Source organism: Accipiter gentilis, chromosome 6 (assembly GCF_929443795.1).
Source record: "Accipiter gentilis chromosome 6, bAccGen1.1, whole genome shotgun sequence".
In the NCBI taxonomy this organism is placed as follows: domain Eukaryota; kingdom Metazoa; phylum Chordata; class Aves; order Accipitriformes; family Accipitridae; genus Astur; species Astur gentilis.
This window is the reverse complement of record NC_064885.1, coordinates 12,515,347-12,540,009: the sequence shown is the minus strand read 5'-3', so window position 1 is coordinate 12,540,009 and position 24,663 is coordinate 12,515,347. Positions and strand designations below refer to the sequence as shown.

The window sequence follows — 24,663 nt, the reverse complement described above, 5'->3', positions numbered from 1 at the left end:
GTGACCTGCCAGGATCCCCAGGTGGGAACTCAGCAGATGGAGGAAACCAAACCCAGGCCTGTATCCAGCTTGCTGAGGTTTGTTTCAAGTTCTTTCTTCCCTGGTTTGGTTGGAAATAAAACATCTGCCTTTAGAGAAGTTGGCTAATTGCTGTGTATCACTGGCCAGGAAGTGAACCACAGATGGTCTACCTAAGCTGAACTTTCTGAAATAGTCAGAGGGAACTACATCCCAAAATCTAGCAGCAGAGAAAGCCTGATTGCTCTCAAAGACATACAGAGATGCTACCTAGGGCAGGCACCTACAGGTTGTACACTCCAAAACTGAGCAGTTCAGGAAAACAATTTTTATTTGACATCCTTGGAGAAACTGCATAAATGCCATCAAAGTCATGTTAACAGTTGAAAAGCAACGATGCGGTCAGAAGGGCTAAGTAGAAACTGTAAATCAACGCCCAAATCTAGTGATTACTGTCTGAATTCTTGAGAAAGAGAGAAAAGAACAGGCAGTAAACTGCAAAACTCCACTAGGATTTCCCCAGGCCAGCGTGCCTGAGGGTCCTCATGGTCTCTACAAGAAACCAGTGACCTCGAACTGTCTGATATATGGGTGTTCGGGATGCCTTTACTGGCTGAGACTTAGGGAAAAGACTGAGGGTTACCAGTTGTTTCAAGAAAAGGATTATAGGGAACGCAGAAATGAATATGTCCATCAAAGCTTAATAAAATCCTGTTGGCTTAATGACACCTGCTGCAAAGAATGCAGCAGCGCTTCTCCAAGAGCTCCTCTGCTCTTCTCTAGGAGCAGAAGGCAGGCTGGAATCACCGACATGCTGGTGGGAAAGACTTTCTAGAGACCTCCACTCTAACATCCTGCTCACAGGGGACCACCTCCAACACTAGATCATCTGAGACTTGAAACGCTGTCATGATGGAGAACCCCCACCTTTCTGAGGATCTGCCCCAGCAGATCCCCAATCCTGGGAAATGATTTTTCTTTCTCCTGTGTCCAGTCTGAACCTCCCAAGCTGCACCTTGTGGCTGTTGCCTCTGGTTCAGCTGTCTGCCACTGTCAGAAGAGTTTCACTCTATCACCTTTGTAAATCCCCTTCCAGCAGCTGTAGGCTGCAAGTAGTTCACCCTTTAGCCTCTTCTGCACCAGACTGAACAAGCCTTGCTCATTGCCGACTTCTGAGCATCCTGACAGCCCTCCACTGGCTCACCCCCCGTTTCTCAATAGCTGCCCGACTTCATGAAAACTGTGTGTGCTGAAATAGTAAACTTTCTGAATAGCTGCCTGACTTCATGAAAACTTTGTGATTTTCATTTCAAACAGCACAAGTATTTTAGAGAGAATGACTGACCAGAAAGGCAACCCTACGATGGACAGTTCCTCTGAGACTCCCAAATGTCTTCAAGGATGAATTATGGCCACCACATTATAAACTACCTGAGTCAGCGTTTACAGTGGCTGCTAGCTCTGATATTTGGGCTGTATTCCTTCTTCAATTCCACGATGTGAAAGGCAGAAAGAAAGGGGATCTGGCTTATATGCTGATCTGCCTGAGGGTTATCAAGGCCAGGAAGGAGGATTAGCTGGAGTCTGACTCACCCACTGCTCTGCACAGGGGTTGCAAAGGGAAGAAGGTAAGGAAAGAGGAGAATGGGGAGAGCCTGGTGGTGAAACACTTACTTGTAATTGTTGTTGATGTCAGAAACACGCCAGACGTTCTGCAAGTCAAAGCCCATCCTCACCAGCTCCATCTCAAATCGGTATCTCACATGGTCTCCTGGAAGAACAGGGCACACGGTATTTACTGTCAGCTACACAGAACTGATGAAATCTAAACACGTTAGTGGCAGCTCCATAGCAACTATCATAGGCTGGAGAAAAACTACAGGACAGCTGGATGGCAGGGATCTTGCTTCAGGAGCCAAAAAGAGTTGTCCCTCACAGGGGTTCCTCTGCTTATTTCGTTAAGTCAGATCACCTCTCATTCTCAAGCCACTGAGTGGCATGGAAACAGCCTTCTCGCATCAATGTGGGACTGTGGGGGGTTAATTTAATCCACTTTTGCCCTTCTGACAGAGATGGCTTCCAAAGTGAATGTCAGGAACCCCACGGCAGAGGAGTACTGAGCACCCACCCCAAGCAGTTCCTTCTTCCAGACTGCTCTCTCAGAGGCTGACTCAGGGTTTGCTCTCTTATGTTTTAGCCTTGCCTTACAAATCCTGGATGTCTTTGTTGCTCGAGTGTCAAATGTTGTTAATAAATAAATACTGCAAAGCTCTTCACCTCATTCATATCCTGCAGCAACAATTTCCACAGGTAAGTTTGTTTATACTAGAGAATAATACTTTCTCTAAAGGAAAAGACAGCAAATATCTCCCCGTTGCTGGTGTTTGGGACATGGTAAGAACACATAGTATACATTTTCTCTATCAGCCTCTTTCTGATATCTCTTTCAGCTATACTATTCAACCCCATCCCTCAATCCCAACCTGTGTTTGAACATTTCATTCAGGCTACTGCTTCTCTTGTAGCAGCACATTTTTAAGTCTAAAGCCAGGTTTGTCACTCATTTTAATCCCCCCTTACTCAGGATGAAGCTGTTTAAAGACAAAGCAACTGCAAGTGAACTTTGTGTTCCCAGAGACAGGAAACTCCCAATCCACACGAGGGCACCATCACAGCTCTGGTTTTCTCTTCATGGATTCAAAGATTTTATTTGTGCCTGAGCTAAGGATGAGGCAGGCATCTCCACAGATGTGATCCCAGGAATGTCACGGTATTTTGAGGTGTTGGAGGAGAGATGCAAATGAACTCATATTAATTATGCCGCCTCAAAGCTGATGATGTTTACTATCCAGGGACAAGGCTGCTTGAGCTCTCTGTCATCATGATAGGAGTACTAAAGTATGTGATGTTTTCTCCATTCACAAGGAGAAAGGGGAAAGCTGCTTATGTGTTGCTGGCTCACAATGCTCCTTACTGTGCTTATTACTATTATTCCTTTTACTGTGCTTGTTATCCAGCCATACCTGGCCATCAGCTGGACCTCTAGGCCAGGTACAGGATACTCCTTAGCAAGATGAACTTAGGCTATGGCTACAGCAGAGCTTAAGACATATAGTCAGATATCAATTTATGAACAACAGTTCAAATGGCTTTGCAGTGCTTCTGGACAAAACAGCAGGAAGGGGACAAGCCAGGAGCTTACCTGGACGGCAGAGATGTGCATGTTGATCCTCCTCATCAACACAGACTCCTAAGCACCACGCATGGTAGGCAAATGCAAAGAGGTCCTCAGGCTTAGCAGGCCTGGCAATGGCTCGAGTTAGCCTCTTTAGCCACTCCTGGCACTGCTTAAAGGTGGAGAAATGGCACCTGCAAACCCAAAAGTAAATCATCCTCAGTGTGTATGTTCATCCAGCCAAGACACACAGATAGGGAGCTCTGCTCCACTTAACCAGGAAAAGGAACAAAGTACCAAGTCTTAGTAACCTTGGCCATGAACAGCTCAATTCCAACGGCAGCAGAGAGGGAGGCATCAGAGCAGATCATGGCAACTAGCCTGCAGTGGCATCTACAACATAGCAATAAAACGGATACCTGATCACTTTGGAGTCCTTGCAGATGATGTGAAGCTGGAACATATCCCGACACTCCACACTTTCCATCATCCTCAAAGGCACCTGTGAGGGACAGATGTAGGGCATGACAAGACATACCACATCACATAGCAGACATAGCAGCTTTGCCCGCAGGCCCATCACACACAGTCACGGCTCTATCAACAACCATGAGTTTCTAGTTCAAACTGCAAACCCACTGCAAGGTTTATGAAGCTTCATGACTCAGCATAGAGCCTCCTTCAACAATTACTATTCCAATTTCTATTCTGTCCCTGGGTAGTCTCCCACCTGGGGCCAGCTACTGACTAAATCACATCCAGACATGCACAGGTAACAGGCAGACAAAAGCTGCAATAAAAGATGGCAAGTCAAGACAGCGAGAGAGCCTCAGGCTCCTGCTGTCTGACTCTCAGTTGCTGGTCTCCAGGTAGGAAAAGCCTCATTAAAACTGGCCTGCAAGAGACCTTAACAGTCTTAAAACCACCAAGTTCAATGCTTGAATTTAAAGAGAACAGCACAGGAAAGACCTAACTATCCAAAATAAAACCCCATCCACACACCACAATGCAGGAGCAAAACAGCAACTGCATGACCAGCAGTAAGTAGAGACAGCATCAGGCTTGGCATCCTTCAAGAGGCACAGTTCCCCTGCCACAGACCACAGAAATGGCTTATGCTCCCATTCCCCCCTCCCCAAAATACTGCGAGAGATTACGATTCTGGCAGCAGGAACAGGCAGATCCAGACTTACATTGATCACAGAATCCTTGAATTTGATATGAAGCCGGTAGTTGGAGATGGCGATCACAGCATCGTTTGCATGGCCAAGATACTCCACGCCCTCGCCCTGCAACACAGTGAATGGGACCTGGAAGGGAGACATCACTAATTCAAGACACATGCAGAGTACTTTGCATACCATAATATAAATGCCAAGAGCTACCTCTCCTACTGCGTTCACAGCACATCTCCTGCGGGAAATCATTCACAGCAACGTGCTCTTCATGCACTGAGAGCAGACAACAGCACGAAACAGCACTGGTACCCGCTGCCCAGCCCCGTAAGATGGATCTTCTTCCAAGGAGCCACCGACCACCTCCTGACGGATAATTATTTGCGGAGGAGAGGTGTGACCACAAATGCTATGTACACCAACTGTGGGTATATGGCAGCAAGGGTATTGCATGGGGGCAGAGGGATTTATGGTCCCTGCTTTTCAGAGGGGGTAAACATAGCCCTGGCGCAAGTGACATGATAAAGGACACACTTTGGGCACAGCTCAGACATGAGCTGGGGAGTGCTCTGCACAGCTCCAGGCAGAGCCTGACAGGATCGGAGTCCTCTGCCCCAAGGCAGCGCCGCATATGTGATCCTGCTGTGTCATTTAAATGAAGGGGGCTCTTAGCAGCACTATGAGACTCACTGGTACCAATCCAGGTAAATAAATAAATCAAAGTTTTGCTCAATTTCTGCTAACAAGGCTCTGAGGGAACCTCTGTGTATGACTGAGGAAATGTCATTAAAGTTACCTGTACCAGAATTTAAAAAAAAAATAATCCAGATAATCAAGTGTCTTTCTAGTTTTCCCTATCAGCCCAGACATGGCATAGCTATTTTTAAAACAGGGGATCCTGGCAGATGGCCAAGTTTGACTTTTCTTTGCTTGTATTAAAAAAAAAAAAAAAGCCTAAAATTCACCAGGCCCCTTTTTCCTTAGCTAAGTAGACTCCTCATTGTTCCCTGAATGCCACCTACACCAGGTGAAGTTGGTAGCCAATTATGCAAAAAAATCATGAAGATTTGTCATTTCAGCCAGAGCCCTTTACTTGGCAGGCAGGGCATCTGATGAAACAATTCATTAGACTGTAATTAGTACAAGTCAGACCACCTTGCCTTTACTTCTAAGTTGTTTCTATGGCTTGGGTATATATATGCTGCTTAAAAATTGAATTTCCTGTATTTTAGCCTTTATGTGCAAGTGACAATTGTACTACCAACTTCTCCCTCCTTAAGTTACTTGTACAAAAATAACAGCCTTAGACTGGCATGTCCGAATACTCTCGAAAAATGTTAATTATCTGACATTAAGAGAATATACTCTCTTTATTTCTGCAGTTTATTTATGCATGCTTGCCAGAGCTGGTTTTAGTTGGCATGTGTTTCTTCTGCTTACGTGGCTCTTTCAAACAGCAACAGAAGGAAGACAGATCAGAAACGGGATGGTAAAACTACAAGAACTGACAGAGGGAAATCCTGGAATAAACTGACAGGTGCCTGAATACAGCTTATAATCAAGATGGTGGTGTCCTTTTAGACTTCACTTTACATTAAGAGAATAACAATTTACCAAAGGCAAATTACCCTTTGGGAGGGATGAACTTTACGGTCCTCCACACAGAAGACTAAAGCAGATTCTGCTCTTCTCCAGGTAGTCTCAGCTCAGAGTCATCTCAGCAGCTTCACCTCCCACAGGCCACAGACCTGTAGCCTTGACCCCGTGCAACTCCTCAGCCCATGTTTGCTCCATCAAGTCAATCCACCTGTTGCCACATTTCAGTCCTTGCTTTTATCAGCACTATTTACCAAGATGATGCCAATCACAGAGCAAACTCAAATACTGCAGCAGCAGTGAGAACATACAACCTGAGCCTGGCTCCAGCCATAGTGGGAGGCTGACAAGCACTGGGACAAGGTGGCAGTGGACTATGTTAAAGGAAGCAACAAACACCCGGAGCCTTTGGCTGCCACCGTTCAGAATACCAACCTTGCTGCACAGCAGCAACAGTACCCGGGTCTCTTTCAAGGGCCTTTTGCAGCAGGAGGCTGGCACCATACGGAGGTTTCTCTTTCCAACAGCTCTGCAGCAGGAAAACGCCAGGAGCAACATGTATTAGGGCCAGATCAGCCATTGCAATTGCATGCTATGCCTACATAGAGCACAGCCTAGCCCTGATGTTCGACCTGCCCCGGAGAGCATCTACCTGCTGCAGAGAGCTACGCAGGCAGCATCACAATTTCTCACTGTCAGCACAGGCGGAGGACAGGGAATACCCAGGACGGCTCTGTATTGCATCAAGCGGCATATGCGATGCTGTACAAATTGCACTGTCTTGGCAGGGCTGGGAAGGCAGGGTCAGGGCATACAGAACTGCCGTCAGCAGCCTCCACGCAGGCAAAGAACCTGCTGGTCCGAATGTGACCTACAGCCCTGGCCAGGCCGCAGCCTCCAGAACACATCCTGGGCTGGAGAACTGCTCTCAGGTTTCACGCTACCAGAGTTGAGCCTGCCGCATCCCAAAGCTGTTTTGGTTTTCTTACTTCCTTACCTGCAATGACTCTTCCTCCTTTACAAGCTCTTTCGGGGGGAACAAGTCCTTGGCCTGGATATACTCCAAACTGGGAGGGCCCTCCTCACCCTGCATTGCAAACAAAACACACATTGAGACAGGCCCCAACCAGCAGGTGTTACGAAAACCAAAAATCGAAGCTGCTGGATGCTCTTGGCACCCCAATACCTTGGGGATCCTCTGGACCTGCGCATGGAAACACCTGTTCTGCCTCCAGACCATACTCTCTGCATTGCAGGACCCCAGCTGGGTCCAGGACCAAGAGCTGGCTGTTGCAGAATACCCACAGCACAGTGAAAGACTAGAAGCAGGTCTCTGAGTCCCATCTCTTCCAACCATGTGGTATTTGGAAAGCCAAGCAGATACACCTCGACTACGCACTGGATCTTGGACTGATGTGACAGTAATTTGTCACGTCAAATGTTACCCCATTACCTTCACTGTGGCACCACAGCAGAAACACCATAACACAGAGTTTCCATCTACAGTGCAGCTCTGACCTACTCTTCCTCCTCTTATGTTCATAAGGATTGCTTTCTTCGGGGAGTTTTCATTTTCACTCTTAGCCCAAAGAAATCTGGGAAGAGCCTGATGCTCTTTGAGGAGAATATGCAAGTGTGAAACGTAACCCTATAACAACTGTATCTAAGTGCACCCAATTCACAACATGTGTTACTGACTGGTGACAGCACCCAAGGAGGGTGTTCATCCTCAGTGCAGCTGACCATGTCTAACCTGCTCAGATGGACACCCTGGAAAGCCCATGGAGGCCTCAGAGAAGTGGTCTAAGAGGACAGACAGAGCCTGGACATGCCTTCCTCGGAAAAGTAGAAAGAGCGTCTCAGTTTGGGCTCTGTGAATCTTCAGTCACTCATGAAATCTCCGTCCCAATTTTCACCAACCCTCACCCCACATTGTCAAACCACCGGCTTGCTGTAACAAACAAGCAGCATCTAGACACTCAGCTGAGGATGCTAACTGCTGGGAGCCCAGGATGGTGTTAATTCCGCATGTATTTGGTGTGGGAATGTTTTCTTCAGAATGCCTCTTGCTCTCAAACTATAGCTCCTCTAGGCTTCACCATTTATTAGGAAACATTGTTTTGTAAGTATTAAATAATACTGTAAAATGAAATATCTTTCTGGGTAAGTCATCCAAGCCAGAACCTCAAATTTCAAATCTGAAGACACAAGAACCCCACCATTTGGGCTCGGTTATATTTAACATGATGCTGAATCCTCTTACGTTGCTGACAGACGATCAAGCCTCAGCACCCACAGGTACAGCCTGGCCTGAAGCGCTTACTGGACCTCACACTGGGGCAGACCCCACACAGCCCTCCTCCTCCCCGGGTCCAGAGGTACCCGTGCACACACCGCTTGTAGCTAGCTTAAGACTAGGCATCAACCCCAGCTGGAGGCAAAGGCCCTGCCCCTCCTCACCCACTCACCAGGTCCCTGCATGAGGCTGTGAGGGACACAGGGCACAGCACCTGCTCCAGTAGCCACCGGTTACCGGAGACCATGGGGGGTTTGGGGGCCTCTCCTGCCAGCGGCTCGCTCTGATGCTGAGGCGCTATCCCAAGAAAACACAAAGGAAAGGTGTGTGCCTGTGTAGCAGCGGGGGAGCAGAGATCTTCTCCCATCACCACTTTGCAGCTTGCAAAGAAATCCCAGGGAGCAGCAGGAACTGGAACAGGGCAGCCCGAGCTCTCGACTGGCCTGGGTGTCCTTGAGTTCCTCCTCGCCTGCAGCATGGGACAGGTGAGAGGCTAAGCTTCTCCTCGGATCTCTCTGCCCCCGGGGTGTCAGCAGGGTGGAGGGCTCAGGACCCCACTCTCTTCACAAGCCAGCCATCTCCTGAAGCCCTCAGAGCCCATTTGGCCATGAGTCCTTCTGGGGGGGCCTTCTGCACGAAGGGGCAGCAGATCTCCTCTGAGCGAGAAAACTCCCTTCCCGGAAGGCATAAAAGACACAGAGCTCAGGTCCCCCTCCCACTACGCCGCCATCCTGGCAGCATCAGCACAGGAGGGGGTCTTGCACACCCCTGCCTCGCATGCCGCAGCAGCCACGGCGAGAGTGCAGAGCTCCCCTGGGGTCAGCTGCTCTCACACGGTAATTTTCCAGCTCCGGGCAAGGACCGGCTGGAGCCTGCATGCCACGGCAATGCTCACCGGGGCCTTCTGGCCGACTGAACCTGCGCGCCGGGTGCCGCTGTGCCCTTGGGCCCGGGCAGGGCAGCAGCACAGCAGCGACGGGGGGACCACGGCGTCCTCCCAGCGGCAGGAGGGAGGGAGGAGAAGGGGATCCCCCTTTTCAGGGGGGCGGCACACCAGGCCTGGCAGATCCAGGGCAGGAGGATCCCCATGCAGCCCAGCTTCAAGGACAGGCCTGATCTGGGACAGCCGGCTCAGCACGGGGGCCGGAGAGAGAAGCTGGCTTACAGCCCCACTTGCACGAAGGAGAGGAGGACCGCGGGGGGGGGGCGGTTGGAAAGCAGCACTTACAAAGCAGTTGAGCATGGAGCAGGAGACGCGGCCTGGCAGACTCATGTTCACTTCCCGAGGCGGCAGCTGGGCCGGGCACGCGCAAGCAGCATCTCCTTCCTCCGGCTCTCTGCTGCTGCCGGCAGCGGCTCCGAAACCGCCGCGCCGGGGTTGCCGCAGCCTCCCCGCTCCGCCGCGAAGGGCAGGAGCATCCCTGCCGCCGGCGGCCGGAGCAGGTGCCCGCCACCGCCGCCGCCGCTCGCTGCCGCTGACAATGGAGGGAGGGAGGGCGGAGGACGCCCAGACTCCACCTACCTCCGAAGGCCGCCGAGCACGACTCTGCCATCTAAGTGTCTCCCTGACAGGCGAGACAGAAAATGGAGAGACCGACGGAGGGATCACCCCTCCTCTCCCCCTCCCGTCCCCATACGCAGAGCCGGCACCCCGCCGACGGGCGGATGCCGGCGAGGCGTCCCTTCCTCGCCCAGGTGCCGGGCGGAGCGGCTTGCCGGGAGACGCGGAGCGGCTTGCCGGGAGATGCAGTCCGGCCCTCGGCGCTCCTCCCTGCCGGCACACGCCTCAGCGCCGCGCTGATGGCGCGGGCGGGAGCCCCGGGAACAATAGCGGCGAGGAGGCTTTGCGCCCCGGCAGCCAGCCCTCCTCCGCCCCGGCTGGTGCTTTCGGACGCTCGGCCGGGAGTTTCCTGCTGCAAACCTCTGCCTGCCATCCGCCCCCGGTCCTCTCTGCCCGGGCAGGGAGAGGAGGACAAAGGGGCGGCCCTGCCGCTTCCTCGCTGCTGAAAAGTCCTCCTTCCCGGGAGCTGCCGTGTGCGCAGGGAGCAGCGGGACGTCTCCGGCTCTCATCGGCACCCGTGTGCCGGGGGGCTTGGTCCCTGGTGCGGACAAGGCTCCCCAGGGCCACAACTCCCCTCGCTGACCGCTCGGACGGTTAGCTCCCACGGGAAGTTTCACCAACTCCGGTTTAGCGACGCTTGCAGACATTGGGGAAATGCCTCGGGTGCAGGAAAAGCTGTGGGTTGAACACCCAGCTCCCCACCCCAGTCCCCCAGGAGCTGACTTTTACTACCTGTCGTTCGTCAAGTCCACGAGCAAACGGCAAGCTCCCGAGGCCAGAGCCTGTTCCAGAAGCCAAAGGACAGCAACCTCCTGGGCAATGCCGTCTCCATTTCTGTCATCAACTGCCACCCTGGCCTCCACCTCCCACCACTGAGCCAGAGGGAGAATCTCCTTCTTAAAAAGCTAAATTAAAACCCAGCCCTTCATTAATCCTCCAAGTCCCAGGGCCAACTATTTTGCTCAAATCATACCAGCTTTTTTTGCTCCTGGACCTTCAAAACAGAGCACAGCCTGCAGCCATTAAGCTCCTCTTAAATGTGATTGTCCCAAAGACACCACAGACAGCTCTACCTGGCAATACCAACAGCATCTCCAAAGGTTTTTCTCAAGTCAGATAAGATATTTCGGCATTTCTCCACAAAATCGTGAAGGGTTAATTATTCTGAGCTGCTCTGACCAAGGGACAGCTTTCCAACACCCAGGCCTGCTGCCCGTTGTCACTGCAGGACAGCAATGCCCAGGCAAAAAGCCTTTCAGCCAAATCCCTTGCTGAGAAAACAAACACCATGGACTACCCCACAGGCCACGGTCACACAGGCTTCGCTATTCAGGATAAAAGCCCTAGAAGAAAATGAGGCCATGCCTGAAGATAAGCCATGAAATCCCATCATTACCACCTTGGCTCCATCCAGCTCCACCATTTAGGTGGTGCATGGTGGGCGAATGTCAGGCACTGCCCAGCCTCAGGGGCACCTGACTCCACCGGGCACCCACAAATCAAAACTCATTTGCATTACATACAAAGTCAACACAATGAGGACAGAGGGTTATGAATGAGGTTACGGCTTTGTCTTGGCCAAATCTGAGCAGCAGGAGAGATGTCCCGCTCCCCACAGGTTCTCCTCTGGGGTGAATGCCAGAGGTCTGCTGAGAAACCAGAGCAGCAAAAGGTGGAAGGAACCTTTTGTACTGGAAAGAAAGTGTAGCTATAAAAACTGTAAAACAAGTATTACTTTTTTTCTTGACATGTATGAGGAGAAAAGCAACAAAGCATGTTGGTCAATAACAGGTGAAGCACAGAAGTCTTTTATGTGGAGTCAGAGCATACATTGCTATTTAACATATTAAGTGCATACAACACATGACCAGCATTTATAACATAGAAAACCACGGATAAGGCAGGTAAGAGGTCTGCTCCGACCCACGGTGAGATTCTTAGGACCAGCGCTCAGTTCAGGGCCTGGCACGGGGACTGCTTCCAGCTCGAGTTGCAGAAGGACCTTTGTAACCCAAAGCTGCAGCTGCGCAGAGTTAAAACGTTGCTCATCAGATCATTACTTTGAATTTCCAACCTAAGCTGACCTGAACATCCACAAATAGATCTCCCGCTTTCACTGAATTATTTTTGCACTTTTAGCATTAGAAAAAGCCTCACATGTGGCTTAGAAACTTCTGCCCAAGAGCTGAGCCTGGTGCAGAGCAGAAGTAGACCTCGCATCTTGGAGCGTTCAGCCGCATCTCAGAGGCTCACAGTTTCAGGAGGAACTTGACTCAAACTCTGCCACTTTCACCTCCTCCTCCTCCAACAGTTCACAAAATACCTGCTCTCATTTCCATCCAATCAACAAGATGAGGACAGGAGCAGTGGCAGTGAGATTGCCTGGTGCTGGGCAGCCTGGGTGGCCAGGAACAGGAACGCAGAGCGCTCACAGCCTCGTTTAGCTGGCTTAGCTAGAGGGATTTCCTAAATGCCACCTCAGATGCTTCCCCAGCTGAACAGCTGGTATTTGCTCCATTATCACTAACCACCACCAGACCGAACAAGGAAGACAAGGTTATTTTCACATAACTGGGCTCCTCTGAGTGTCGTCCATATGCACATTCATGCAGGGGGAGGGAGAAACCTCCCTCATTTTCTCCCAAACACAAAAGGTTTCAGGTACTCTGAGGAAGAGAGGAGCTGATTGTAACATGGACAGCATATTCTTAAGGCCAGTTGGCAGTACCTAACCCTTTTTTCTCCCACTAGCACTGCATGGTGTTCATGCTGTGAGTGGCGCTCTCCTGTGCCGCTCCTCCCACCACTCCATATGCCTCTGCTTGCACACTGCAGGTAAACAGCTTGCAACCTCTCTTTAAGGTCCCAGAAGGGATTTGGAGGCTCTGAGATAGCACAGTGCTTGGCAAAGATAAGACTGGCACTCAAGGGGCCATCCTGCAGCTTCCAAGGGAGACAATATTCCCTACAGAGACATGCCTGCATGCACCAGAAGCCCAGCCTGCAGCATTGGAGTGAGCTGCCATCTGGTCCCACATGCCCAGGGAATTCATACTGGGAACACAGGACAGCCACGGTGATGCTGAAATCTCTCCAGTCAACACCCTGAACCGCACCTTTTCATCAACGGCTAGCTCAGCTTTCTGCAAGACAGAGAAAGGGTGGTCCCAAAGAACAGCTAATGCCCACCCTGCTGGGCCACCTCTGATTCCTCTTCGCAGGTCTGCAGCTCAATCTCCCCCCTTCAAAAATTACAATCCACCCAAGCAAAGATCTGCAAGTGCCTCAAAGAGCTTGAATGACACATAGATGCACTTGAGGAACCCAAACCCCTTGTGAAACACAGGTGCTGGCAGAGTCTAACACATGCAGAAAGGTGGAAGCAAGTAGCCAAAGGGTGAGAAGAGGAAAACTGGTCCAGTCCACTGCAAGGAGGTGCCACTGCCAGCATACTGGACTCAGACTTCTGAGTACAGGTATAACCTTCCCAACCCTGACGTATCTTTATCCTCCATTTCTTTTCGGCACCACAACTAAAACTACTGTGAATACTCTTTCATTAGACAGAGGGCACCACTTTCATCCCTCCTACATATTAGGGGTGGGCTTTTCACCGCCACAGCATGGTGCATCGCCCTGCAGACGGAGAGGAGGCAAAGCAAGGGGCTATGGCCATGGATGGCAGAGATCTGAATCCGAAGCCCTGTCCCTAGTAGCACATCCATTGCACTGACTGCCCTAATCTGTCTCCAGCTGGAGAAAAATGACCAAAAAATTGGCAGGAGGAGGTGACTGTCCTAGGAAGGTACTCCCAGAACATCAGAAGCAAATTGATGGAAACTGGGGCAGCTCTGCCCAACAGCCTGGGGCTCCAGCAGTCACCAAGCCTTCGCCTGCTGCTGCACGCTGAGATGGTGCCAGCAGCAGAGGTGTTATCAGGGTACTCCACTTTGTATCTGTCCAGGTCTGAATTTTTTTGATGAAGATCAAGGTAGGAACTGGTTATCTGGATCTTTTTACAGGTAAGGAGTGGAAGGGAGAGACTTGTATCATTTACCTCACCCTAAAAGTTAAAAATTATCCTCTTTCTGCTTAGCAGATACCTACACCAGGGTGAGATGAACTGCACACGTATTTCTATTTCTCTCTACTGCCTAGGCAGAGAATCTACATGAGCTGATGCAGAGAGCTGACTAGCTGTGGCCAAAGGGACTTCTTGTTCTGCCTCCTCTACTTTTGTTGCACGAAGGGCATCTTTTTTCAGGTCCCTCTAAAGAAATAGTTCATTTCCTCAAAGGCTAAGGAGGCCCTTGGGTAAACTGAAAGGCTGCTGAGCCACTGAGGTGGCCTCCCAGAAATAAACCCCTCAACTTGTGTGAAAAGAGCAGAAGTTACTAATTTATACCCCGTAAATCAGGACTGGGATGGTAAGTGCCATCCTTTCATCTTTATAGGATGATAGAAAAGCTTATATAGATCTGTAATGCCGCATTTAATATTTGTTCAGAAAGCTGCCCAGAGGTGAGCACATAACAGAAATACTAAGCAAGAAGCCTTTGAGAAGAGGTATGAAAGAACAGAAGTCAAAGGCTATCAACTCTGTACGCCAGCAAGAGTGGACGAGGGATGGCTAACCTGCGAAACCTCACCTATACTAACAGTCATGGTCTCCTCCAAAGGGTATGAACCATTGTGGAAATCCAGATGTCTACAGTCCCAGTATCCCCAGCAGTAAGAAGAGGGAATGCTGCTGTGGGAGTTGTACGGCACACTAAGAGCTGAGCCCTGAGCTGCTGGCAGAGCAGCACAGCAGCTTGCACTAACTTACCTGCCAGGTTAGTTTTAAGTAATGTATTAAGGTACTGGATGCTTGTTAGGACTTCCATGAACCAGAGTTAAGGATTAAACCACCACTAGTGCTGTCCTCAAGGTCATTTTCATCAGCAGCCAGTCTTTGGGGAAGAAATGAGAAGAGTCTTACAATCAAACCAAACAAAACTCTCAACTGACACTAGACCCAGCATTCATAGCACCAGAAAGGGGAGAGCAGCTGGTAATGCACATTTGGGGTGCTGCTGAGTAAGGCAGAAGCTTTTGGGCATGCCCTTGCTAACCAGAGGGCATTGGTGCAGTGCCCTCTGACTGTAGCGATCACAGGTAATTAAGTGCTCAGCATGCCTGCAGGGAACAGGGTTTCCAGCCAACCCTCCCAGCAGCCCGCTGAAGAACGCCAGCCCAGAAGTACCCACAGATTAGCAGACTACCCCATGGAGCATCCATTAACCAGCAACTGACCTCCATCCCTCCCTGCAGACCTGCACTTAACTCAGAGTCACAACCCTCCAGAGAGGTCACAGAAGGACTCAAAGGAGGTTGTCAAGAGTTTACACCAGCTCTCTACCTCTAACTGCTGACAGAAGCTCAGGTAGGTAGGTGGAGGCAAGTGCTTTTTTCTACAGCTCACAATTATAAGTTACTTTCTCTCCCCTGCCATGGGAGATAAAAAGCCTATACTTTCTTCCCAAAACAGTGGGTGAGAGAGGTGGGGTTTGGGTTGTGTTTTTTTTTCCTTTTTTGTTCCCAAAAGGAAAAAATAATTTAAAAAAAATCAAAGGAACATTTTAATAAAATATGAAAATCCCATAAGTCCTTTTCAGAAGGTCCTTTGAAACTGTAAAGTCATCTTCATGTATTCATAAGGAGCAGAAGACCCTCTTGTCTAGAAGAAACCAAACTAAGGGCAGCCCATGGCCAGGTCAGGATAAGTATCTGTCAAGACACATGAAAGGAGTGCAGTGAAAAGTAAAAGCTTCCATGTTTTAATAAGTCCAAAGTTCCAGTCTACACACCCCAAAAACAATACAGGTCTAGAGAGGCGTGACAAGGATTAAAGATGGCTTCTCTACAGAGAAGAATTTAAAAGACTAGAGCTCTTCAGATGTCTAATGGGAATGTGACGGAGATCTACAAAATCCCAAAGGGCACGGGGTGCTCACAGGCAGCACTACACTTCACCATTACTCTCAGTACAAGAACTGGGAACCATCAACCAAAATTACATGGGGCAGGTTCAAAAACAAAGCAAGAGGGGCTACCCCGCACAACTCGGCAGGACAGCTCTTTGCTGCAACGTGTTGCAACTGCAAATCTTTACTTGGTTTTGAAAAGCAGCTAGATGAATTCACAGAAGAAAAGTCTGCCAAGGGCTCATAAGACATCAATAAACTGTTTCTGGATTACCAAGTCACTGAGCTGCAGATCCTGACAGGTGAGGGCATACACCAGAGAGATGCTCTCCCCAGGCTCCCCTGCAGCATTTACCAGTGGCCCCCCGTCAACGGGGTATCTGACTAACCAGGCCTTCGATGGACCCAGGCTGGCCTTTTCCATGTTACCTGGAGAAATTTCTGATGTATTTTCCATGTGTTTATTGACTTTTTCTTTTCATTCATATCTGGATACATCTGCATCAGTCTCAACTCAATCCCATACAGAGAAGTTGTTGGTTTTTTACACTTCCAGTCTGACACTAGGGTAATTCCAACCCGAAGCATAAGACACTTATCAGGTTACAAGGGCATGCTTTCATCTCTCCACCCCAGAGCAAGCTCCTTAACCTGAAGTGTGGCAGAAAGCTCTTCCAACAGAAAGCACAGGAGATCTTGAGACAAAACCAGGGAGCATGAGAATAGGGACTACACTAAAAATGCTGCGTGCATAACTCCTAGAGCTGACAGTTCAATTAAGGCAGAGAACACATTTCCTTTTCTGTTCCAGTTGTTAATAGATCACATGGGGGACAATCCCATAGGAGACATCACTATTTCCTCGAGCAGTCTGCCATTTTTTTTAATTTTTTATTTTTTTTTTTAACATTTAACCTAAATTTTCATGTCCTCAATTTGAATTTCCAGCCCTTTGACTGTTTCTGCCATTCTTCTCTGCACTCCTTCCAACATAATGATACACTTCTGGCAGCGGCGAGCATGAAGCTGATGATAATACTATGTTACTGCAGCAACGCTCAGGCTCAGTGCCCACCCACAGCCTAATATGCAGATCACCATGTTGCCTTCAAACCCCTATTCAAACTACCACCCTAACGACACTTTCAGCATATCTTTCAACATTCCTGGTCTCCAGCTTTCTTCCTCTCATCAGATCGTGCATATTTTGGGTTATTTCTTGCTGGAGGCATTAGAGGCACTTTACCCGAGTTTATCAGCAATCTGGCTGTTTTGGCTGTGTTTCAGTCTTTCCAGATTCTTTTATACCATATTTTTCTGTGACTAATTATTGTGAAATTTCTGCTACTTTGGTGGCACCAGAGCACATTCTTAACATGGTGTTAAATCTTCATTGAGAGGTGACAGAGGAACAGAATGAGAAACCCCAGCATTAAGTTTTAAAGTAAAAATAAATCAGTAAGCCACAAAAACTGGATGACTATGTCAGTAGTCCAAGGAGGCAGAAGGGGATTCCAATCTTTCTTACTTTTTTCCTGTATATTCCAATAACAAGATTAGGAGTAAACTTATCCTACCAACAGTATATCTTGGCCACAGTAATAAAACCTCTCTATATTACATTATTATATATAACACACAATACTATAGCACTCTTTCCCATTCTTGTATTTATTCTCATACATTTAGCAGCATTACAAGATTTGGACACACAAAGAAAGAACAAAACCAGCCACAGAGGACAGGCAGACTAGAACGTATACTCACCATCCTCAGACACTGTCCAAAATCTTCTGGTTCAATCACAGCTCAGTCTCTTCTTGCTCTTCCACTAGTCTCACCTGCAACAAAGCAGAGAAAACCCAGAGCAGAAGTTTAGATCAACAGTAATGATACTTCAGTATGACCGTAGAGGAGGGGGGGAAAAAAAATAGAAAAAATAAATTAAAAAAAAATAAAAAAATCAAGAGGCCAGCACCGTGTATCTATCACTGCTAACCTCTACTTAGTGCCCTTTCAGGAGCTTCTGGAAATTAGATTCACCATCACCGGGGAGACACCAAATCCTTTTAGTCAGCTGGCCACTACATACAGCATACAGGACTTGTTACCAATCAGCACACACCAGCCAGTACCCTAGAGGCACAAACCCCACACCTCGGAGGAGCACAGGAGGGAGCTGAAAGAAGAAAGGCTTGGTCATTATGGTTCAAGGACCTGGGGAGGATCCTTCTTCATATGAAACGGCTGTGCTTGGAAAAGATCGCTGTGGTCTTGGGAGAAAATCACCTCTAAAATCAAATCTTGTCCTGCCTAGGAAGTAGGGCAAGATGCAAGAGACCAAAGTGCCGTGCAAAAAACTAGCAGCCCCTTCTGCCAGCTTTCCCCCTGCTAGCAGGAGGACTGGTCACAGAAGGCGTTTCATAGAAGGGAAAAAGCCAAGCAGCAAGACTTGAGCAAGGTCCTGCTCTGAGAAGATCCTTTCCAATACCACCAGATGGTCCCACAGGTGATCCTGGGATTTCCATAGAGGAACAGACCCTTGAGGTTTTCAGTTCTCTCCGATATGGGATCATTTGATCACCAACATATCTCTCATCTGTACAAATTCTGCCCTCTGTTCTCCTCTTCCAGCCCCACACAGGGGACTGAATTATACACAGTCAAACACTGCCATTGGAAACAGGTTGACAGCCCTGCAGCTGCTCTGTGCACTCCCATTCCCGGCGCCACTCACCCAGCTGCACAGCCCCTTCACTGTGCACACAAGTAGCATGGAAATCTGCAGACACGTGTCCCAATGGTTTTTTAAAAATAACAGTGTTTTAAGTGGGGATGTTCAGTATTTAAGTGCAGCCTGAAGATGGCTTAGAGCTCATCAACCAAACCCAATTTCTGCCAGTCACCAGCAGCCTGTAGCACGACAAAGCTCCAGGAATGCTCAAGGTCTTTGGTAAGTTTTGCCACCATGCATTTTTAACCTTTTTCCTCCTTAGATTAAATACAAATGTCAACAAATGTGGAATTAGAGACTGTCTAAACATCTTGCACAACATACCCCAGCTGAGAATTACTCCTCCTTCTGCCGTTGAGGAATTGGGTCAGCTACAGAAGAGTTTCTGAATACCTACTCAAGGCTTTCCTTCCACTCAGGGATTTCTTTCCCAGCCCAGAATTATGTGAGGTTTGACACCCACACGTTAGAAGGCCAAGCTGAATGCCAGCACTAAGGAGTCATTTCTGAAACATAATCTTCATTGTGAGCAAGCAGCACGTAAGCAAGTCCTTCAGCACTGCTGCGCAATGCGGGAGGCAGCTCCTACCCTGCTCTAGCAGTGCTGTCAGGTAGGAATAATTACCCTTGTACTTTCAGTTAATTTCCCATGTCCTGCCATGCACTTGATGAGAAAGGACAGTAGAAAGGAATGGAGTACAGAAAGGGTTCAAAACTTGTGCACTATATTACCTTACATTTAAAAGCAGATCACCAAGTTTCAGGAAATATAAAAAAAACCCACAGTGGGAATCAACTTTTTTCCTCGGAAAATAGAAAAAGCCAAATACTGCAATATCTCCCTTCAAACCCAGATCCAGCCTGCCTCTTTTTAACTATAAAAGCCTTTTCCCCCACCTTTTTCCCCACTATTTAGCAAAATTACCACACTTATCAGACTTCATATAGAGAAAAAAACCCTAGCAGCAGCTTACCATGCCACCAGGAATTGTCACTGCCATCTGGTGACTTACAAATTAGGTGAAAAAGCACAATTAGCAAGGGAAGTAAAATGTTAAGTATGCTTTGTTCACTAGTCTGAAGATATCTGAATTATTGATAACACCGAATGACACACGAGTACTTTTCCTGTGGTACGTTCCAATTTATTAAATCATTGCTAATGGCTACTTCAGTTTCTCCCTTCCTTGTAGAAGTTGGTAATTGCTAGAAACTGCAACTTTCTTTGACTGCACCAGATTTGAGGATGTTCCTCCTTGCTCCCATCCCCCAAGCTATTCTTGAAAGCCCACTGCCCAAGAGCAAGGCAGTTCAGGGCAGCCGGGACCCCTGCAGCAGCAGTAGCTCAGCCTGAAAGAATGCCACTACTTCTCCGCCCCCAAGGGCTTCCTCATCCTGGCCAGAGCAAGGATGAAGCTGAAGGGGCTCCTGAAGATTTTTATGGGGTGAAGGAAGCCAGGAGATACCACAAAAACCCAATTGTTGCTTGGACCACCAAGGAAAGCCTTGGGCCTCCAGCACTACCCAAATTACATCTGGTCCAGTCCACCCATCTGCAGGCAACTTCACTCACGTACATGTGCAGCTCCACGTGCTCCTCCACTGGCATCGGAAATGCATCCCCCCCCCCCTTTCAGGGCTGGCTGTGGTCCTCCTTCTTTCAAAGGCTGCCATATTTGACTGGCTGCTGGCTCTGCTGCTGTGACTTCCAGCCAAGCAGTCTCCAGCCCTCAGGAGGGAAGATGGTAGCTGCTCAATACACCCAGCACCACTGCCCGACACCTCTCTGGGCTGGCACCTACCACCACTCCTGGGGAATGTGGGTTTGCAGCTGCTCAAGGAGCTGTTTCCCATGCAGGAGGTTGGATTCCCCCAAAATCCAGGTCAGAAGCTCTCCTAAAATCTTGGTCACGGGGGATGGGCTAGAGCTGGCCACCTGTTATGCCCAGCCAAGGCGGAGGCTGATGCTGCTGAAGTAAATGAAGAGGGGACAAAGACAGGCAAGACAAAAAGGATGAAACTGGAGAGAAGATAAAAAAACACAATGCCTTTTCAAGCATGGATGGAAACCACAGCCCAGAGCCTCATGCTGTTCTGCTGCTGTGCAATACAGACACAGCGCAGGGCTCATGCCCCACAGCCAGCAGCCCGCTGTCCTCCCCATTGCTCCGCTGGAGGGAGGCACCAGACAGCACTAGAGGTGCCGGTCCTGCTGACGAGGCCGGCAGGGTGATGCTGCCTGACACACCTGGGTTGGGGAAGTAGAGAAAATAACTCACTTCACTTGAGCATTTTTATAGACTGTATCCTACCCTGGAACTATTAATCTCGGAGCCAAACCCTCAGATAATAAGGAAGTGTCAGAGTTGAGAACACTTGTAAAAATCTTAATTTGCTCTCCCCACAGCCCTCTGGCCCACGTGACTCATGCGTGTTATTGTACACTTCGTTACGCAACCGCATTATTTCCTCCAGGGATCTTTGCCTCTCCCAGTGCAAAACAGAGTGGCGGGGACTGAAGCAGCAGCCGTCTTGAAACCTCTGCCCCTGTTTGCTGCAGATGCTAGAATAGACCCGAGAGCTGCAAGAAAAGAGCCTGGACAGAAGGACCAAGCTCTGCCTGCAGAGCTGGACCCGTCTTCCAGGATGTTCAGCCACCACCCAAGCCAGACATTTCGCAGACGACCAGTGACTATTCTCCATTTTCTGAATTACAGCTCCAGACTCAAACACCCAGGGTTGCCTCTCAGCTGCAAGCCAAGTCAAGGTGCAATATAAACTGTACATGCACTGGAAAACCTGACTCTCCAAGCAAACACTTAGACTGTCAAAAATCAGAAGAAACATTTACTCTCTTTCTGCCTCTCCACAACTCACAGAGGTGCCACAAAAGCGTATCGCAGCTTCACCAGTGTGTATTTACAGGAGCCTCACAGAAAAGCTTGTGAAAAGCTTAATAGCCCTGCCTTCAGCACAGCTCGATTAGCAACAGCGAGCCAGGCTTAGGGAACACGGCATGGCCGCTCCCTGCGATCACCCGCTGTTGGCACGCTGCGGGGAGCAGAGCTCCTTTGGGAGGGAGGAAGGATGCCCATCAGGGCGCACAGGGGTATTTCAGACATGGATGGGGAGCTCTGGAAAGGTGGGAAACACAGCCGGCACCGATTACAGCTTCCAGCCTCGTTAGTGCTGCTGCAATGCAGTTTTCGGTGCGCACCCCAGGCGAGCTGGGTGGCCCCTCTGGCAGCTCCATGCTTCCTGCTATGAGACTTGTTTTTAATTGCTTATAAAACTTCACCAATTGTTAGCAGTTGGAGCAAAGCTCTCTGCGCTCAGTGCCTGCCCCAGGCAGAGATTTTGTTTTAATTTCAGCTAAAATGGTCAAGTTAGTCCTGATGTACTTAATGGGCAAAAACAAGTCCCAATATTAAACGGGGGATGTTAGAAGAAACAACCAGGAACCCTACTAGCCTTATTTCGACCTCAAATGAAACAGAACACCCATCTCAAGCCTCTCAACTAATTAAGGGGCTAAAATTACAATTATCAGACCACATAGTCACATGCAAAGCAGATTGTATGGGACAGTCTTTGTTATTTTAAGCAAAATTACAGGTCCGAGGGCTGTTCCTAATGAAGGCCGCTACCAGATGGTCTTCAACAACAGAAAACTTTTACTGATGAGTAACTATTAAAAAGAAAAGATTGGGCAGCCAGAGCTTAAGAATGTCACAGTAATACCAGAGGACGATGACAAGTTGCCAAAGTATTCGGATTGCTCTGCAACGCTAAGTGATCATAATTTAACTGCATACAGGTATAACCAGAGGCAAGGTATGAATTCAGAGATCCAGAATTACTCACAAGATGAAGGGCTATTGGAAAACAGCACATTGTGTACCTTAGAGGACCCCACAGTCACCTCTGCATGAGCTGCAGGACAAGTAGCAGACAAAGAGTCTATTGCAGCAATACATAAAAGTAGTAAGCAGCAGAAGCGTCAAATTGATGGCATTTCTGTCCCCAGTGCTGCTGGGGCCACAGCTACAACTGCCTCCAGGTGGCCAGAGCTAAGACAACAAGTTTGAAGCAGAAAGACAAAACCCATCTAGCAATCCGAAGCAAAACAAGCTCACATATGCAGCTTAAAAAAAAATTATAAAAAGAAGACTTGTTCAATATGTTTAAGTATTTATGCAAAGTATAGTCAGCTCTGGGCAATCCTGCTGACAAAGATATAACTCAATCCAATTACTGGTAGATGAAGTTTCAGAATTGGATAAATTCTATCAAGCTTATGAAAAAAGCTATCGTTTTTACTGCTTAGGGTACTTAGAACAGATCAGACACTTTTTTTTGGTTCAGGTCTGAATACGTGAATCCCTACATGCCTCTGAGTAAGTAGAGCTGCCCGCAATGCCCTTGGCACATCCCAACTCCGGTTGCTCTTCCCAAGGAGATCAGTGACTCAGGATTACAGACTGAATCTCATGTTCAAAGTCAACCTGCCTATGAGATGTGGGGAGGGCAAGAGACATTCTCCCAGGGGTGGGAGGTACCTGCCACAGCACTGCAGCGCTGCACACACGTTACCCATCCCGAGTACCAGGGGATGGTCTCAGACCAACAAGGAGCAAGACAAGGACTTCATCTTGCTCAGCCCATGGCACAGAACCATGTACTGCCTGAGAATGGAACCACCCTGGCTTACCCACAGCCACCGCAGCAGCTGGGAGAGGATAACAGCTTGCAAACCCTTCCTGGCCATCCAGTCTAAGAGTCAGTTTGTGATTAAAATGCCCTGAAGGTGTTTTCCTTCATATTTAAAAACAATCAACACCTCTCTGAAGACCGATTAGGCTCCTCTTGCATTTGAAGCAGGAACATCTAGGTTTCAAACACAGGGTTGCACCCAAAAGATCAGACCAGGACACATAAAGCAGCTCTTTGCACGACTGCAGAGACACCTGGGAAAGCTGCTGTAGCCAGAAACACTCCTGACTACACAGCACCATCCTACAGGAGAAATTCACATTTTGGCCCTCAAAAACATACCCAGATGTGGCTGGTGCTTTGCTAGTCCTCATGCACATTCTCAGACCAAGTTTATACAGCTGTACAGTGAAGATGTCAGAGGCCATCCTCCAAACCAGTGCCATTACCGGTCAGAGTCATGCGGGTAACATCAGGACAGATTATCCAGCCCTGCTTGACTGACAGCTAGGCATCAACAAGGAGAGAAACAGCATATGCATGTGCCAGCTGCAAAGGAGGGTAGTTGAACATGTGCGCATGGATAAGATTACAGAGAGCACAGAGCAACAGGACAGAAACCAGAGCCATGTTGGGAGAGCAAATCCCTGAGGAAGTGCTGAAGGAGCAGCAGAGCGAGGGAAAGAACAGGCAGAGCGAGTTCAGGGAAGGGATTTCAGGAGCACCACTGCTGTAGAGTCAAAACTCCTGAACAGCGAAGGGGGTGGGAAAATTTGGAGATTTTGCCAAGCTCAAGGTTTTTGCAGCAGCAGGTAAGGCAGGTTAAGGAGGCAAGGGACTTCAGTCTGAACAGGTTGCTTACAGGGGACTTACCATGAAAGTGTGGTGGGGGACAGAAATCAGCCACAGGAGGCGAGCAGGAGCAGAGGTGAACTTTGCCTTTAACAAGGGAGAAACTACACAGTATGGGGAAGGATTCAGAGGCAGGTGAGAAATTTGAGAATAAGGGGGAAGGAGAATGGTGTAACAGGGAGGAAGAGACAGTATGTGATCAGAGGCAAGAGGACAAACCAGAGAACTTGTTTGTGCCTGGTGCAGGGAAAGGAGAAGAATGCCATGAGAAATGCAGAGAGGCAGGAAGGGATGTACGGTATTTTGTCTTTTTCCCTCCAAAGCAACAGGGTCATCTGCAGTAAAAAGGAAGGGGAAAGAAGACTGGAAAAGTCAGAGGTGTGCCCAGAGCAGCCCAGGCTTAATACCTGACAAAAGCAAAGCTCTTGTTTAGCAAAGACCAGAGCAGATCCAATACGAGCCTCAAACTCACAGTGCTGCAGCAGGCCTGGCCCTCCGGTGCTGCAAAAGTGAGAATGAACATAAGAAGTTTTGCAAAAGTAAATACATGAGGAGAGATGGGCTGAAGATTGCAGAG

The 24,663-nt window shown here is 48.8% G+C and overlaps 1 protein-coding gene across 9 annotated transcripts in view; it reads right to left on the bottom strand.

The window, feature by feature from the left end:
- MTMR4 (myotubularin related protein 4) overlaps positions 1 to 24,663 on the bottom strand; it is a 62,784-nt gene that overhangs the window by 19,436 nt on the left and 18,685 nt on the right. For 5 of the 9 annotated variants that reach the window (XM_049802300.1, XM_049802294.1, XM_049802298.1 and 2 more), the window contains exons 2-7: positions 17,555 to 17,628; positions 6,962 to 7,051; positions 4,387 to 4,503; positions 3,613 to 3,695; positions 3,221 to 3,387; positions 1,693 to 1,789 (exon numbers count right to left, since the gene is read on the bottom strand). In XM_049802300.1, coding sequence (XP_049658257.1) covers positions 1,693 to 1,789; positions 3,221 to 3,387; positions 3,613 to 3,695; positions 4,387 to 4,503; positions 6,962 to 7,051; positions 17,555 to 17,557 — 557 coding nt within the window. In that variant the 5' untranslated portion in view covers positions 17,558 to 17,628. Of the gene's footprint in view, positions 1 to 1,692; positions 1,790 to 3,220; positions 3,388 to 3,612; positions 3,696 to 4,386; positions 4,504 to 6,399; positions 6,494 to 6,961; positions 7,052 to 9,488; positions 10,055 to 17,554; positions 17,629 to 17,786; positions 18,825 to 18,845; positions 19,096 to 24,663 lie in introns of those variants that run through there. The other 4 variants (XM_049802299.1, XM_049802296.1, XM_049802293.1 and 1 more) reach the window with 4 other exon arrangements.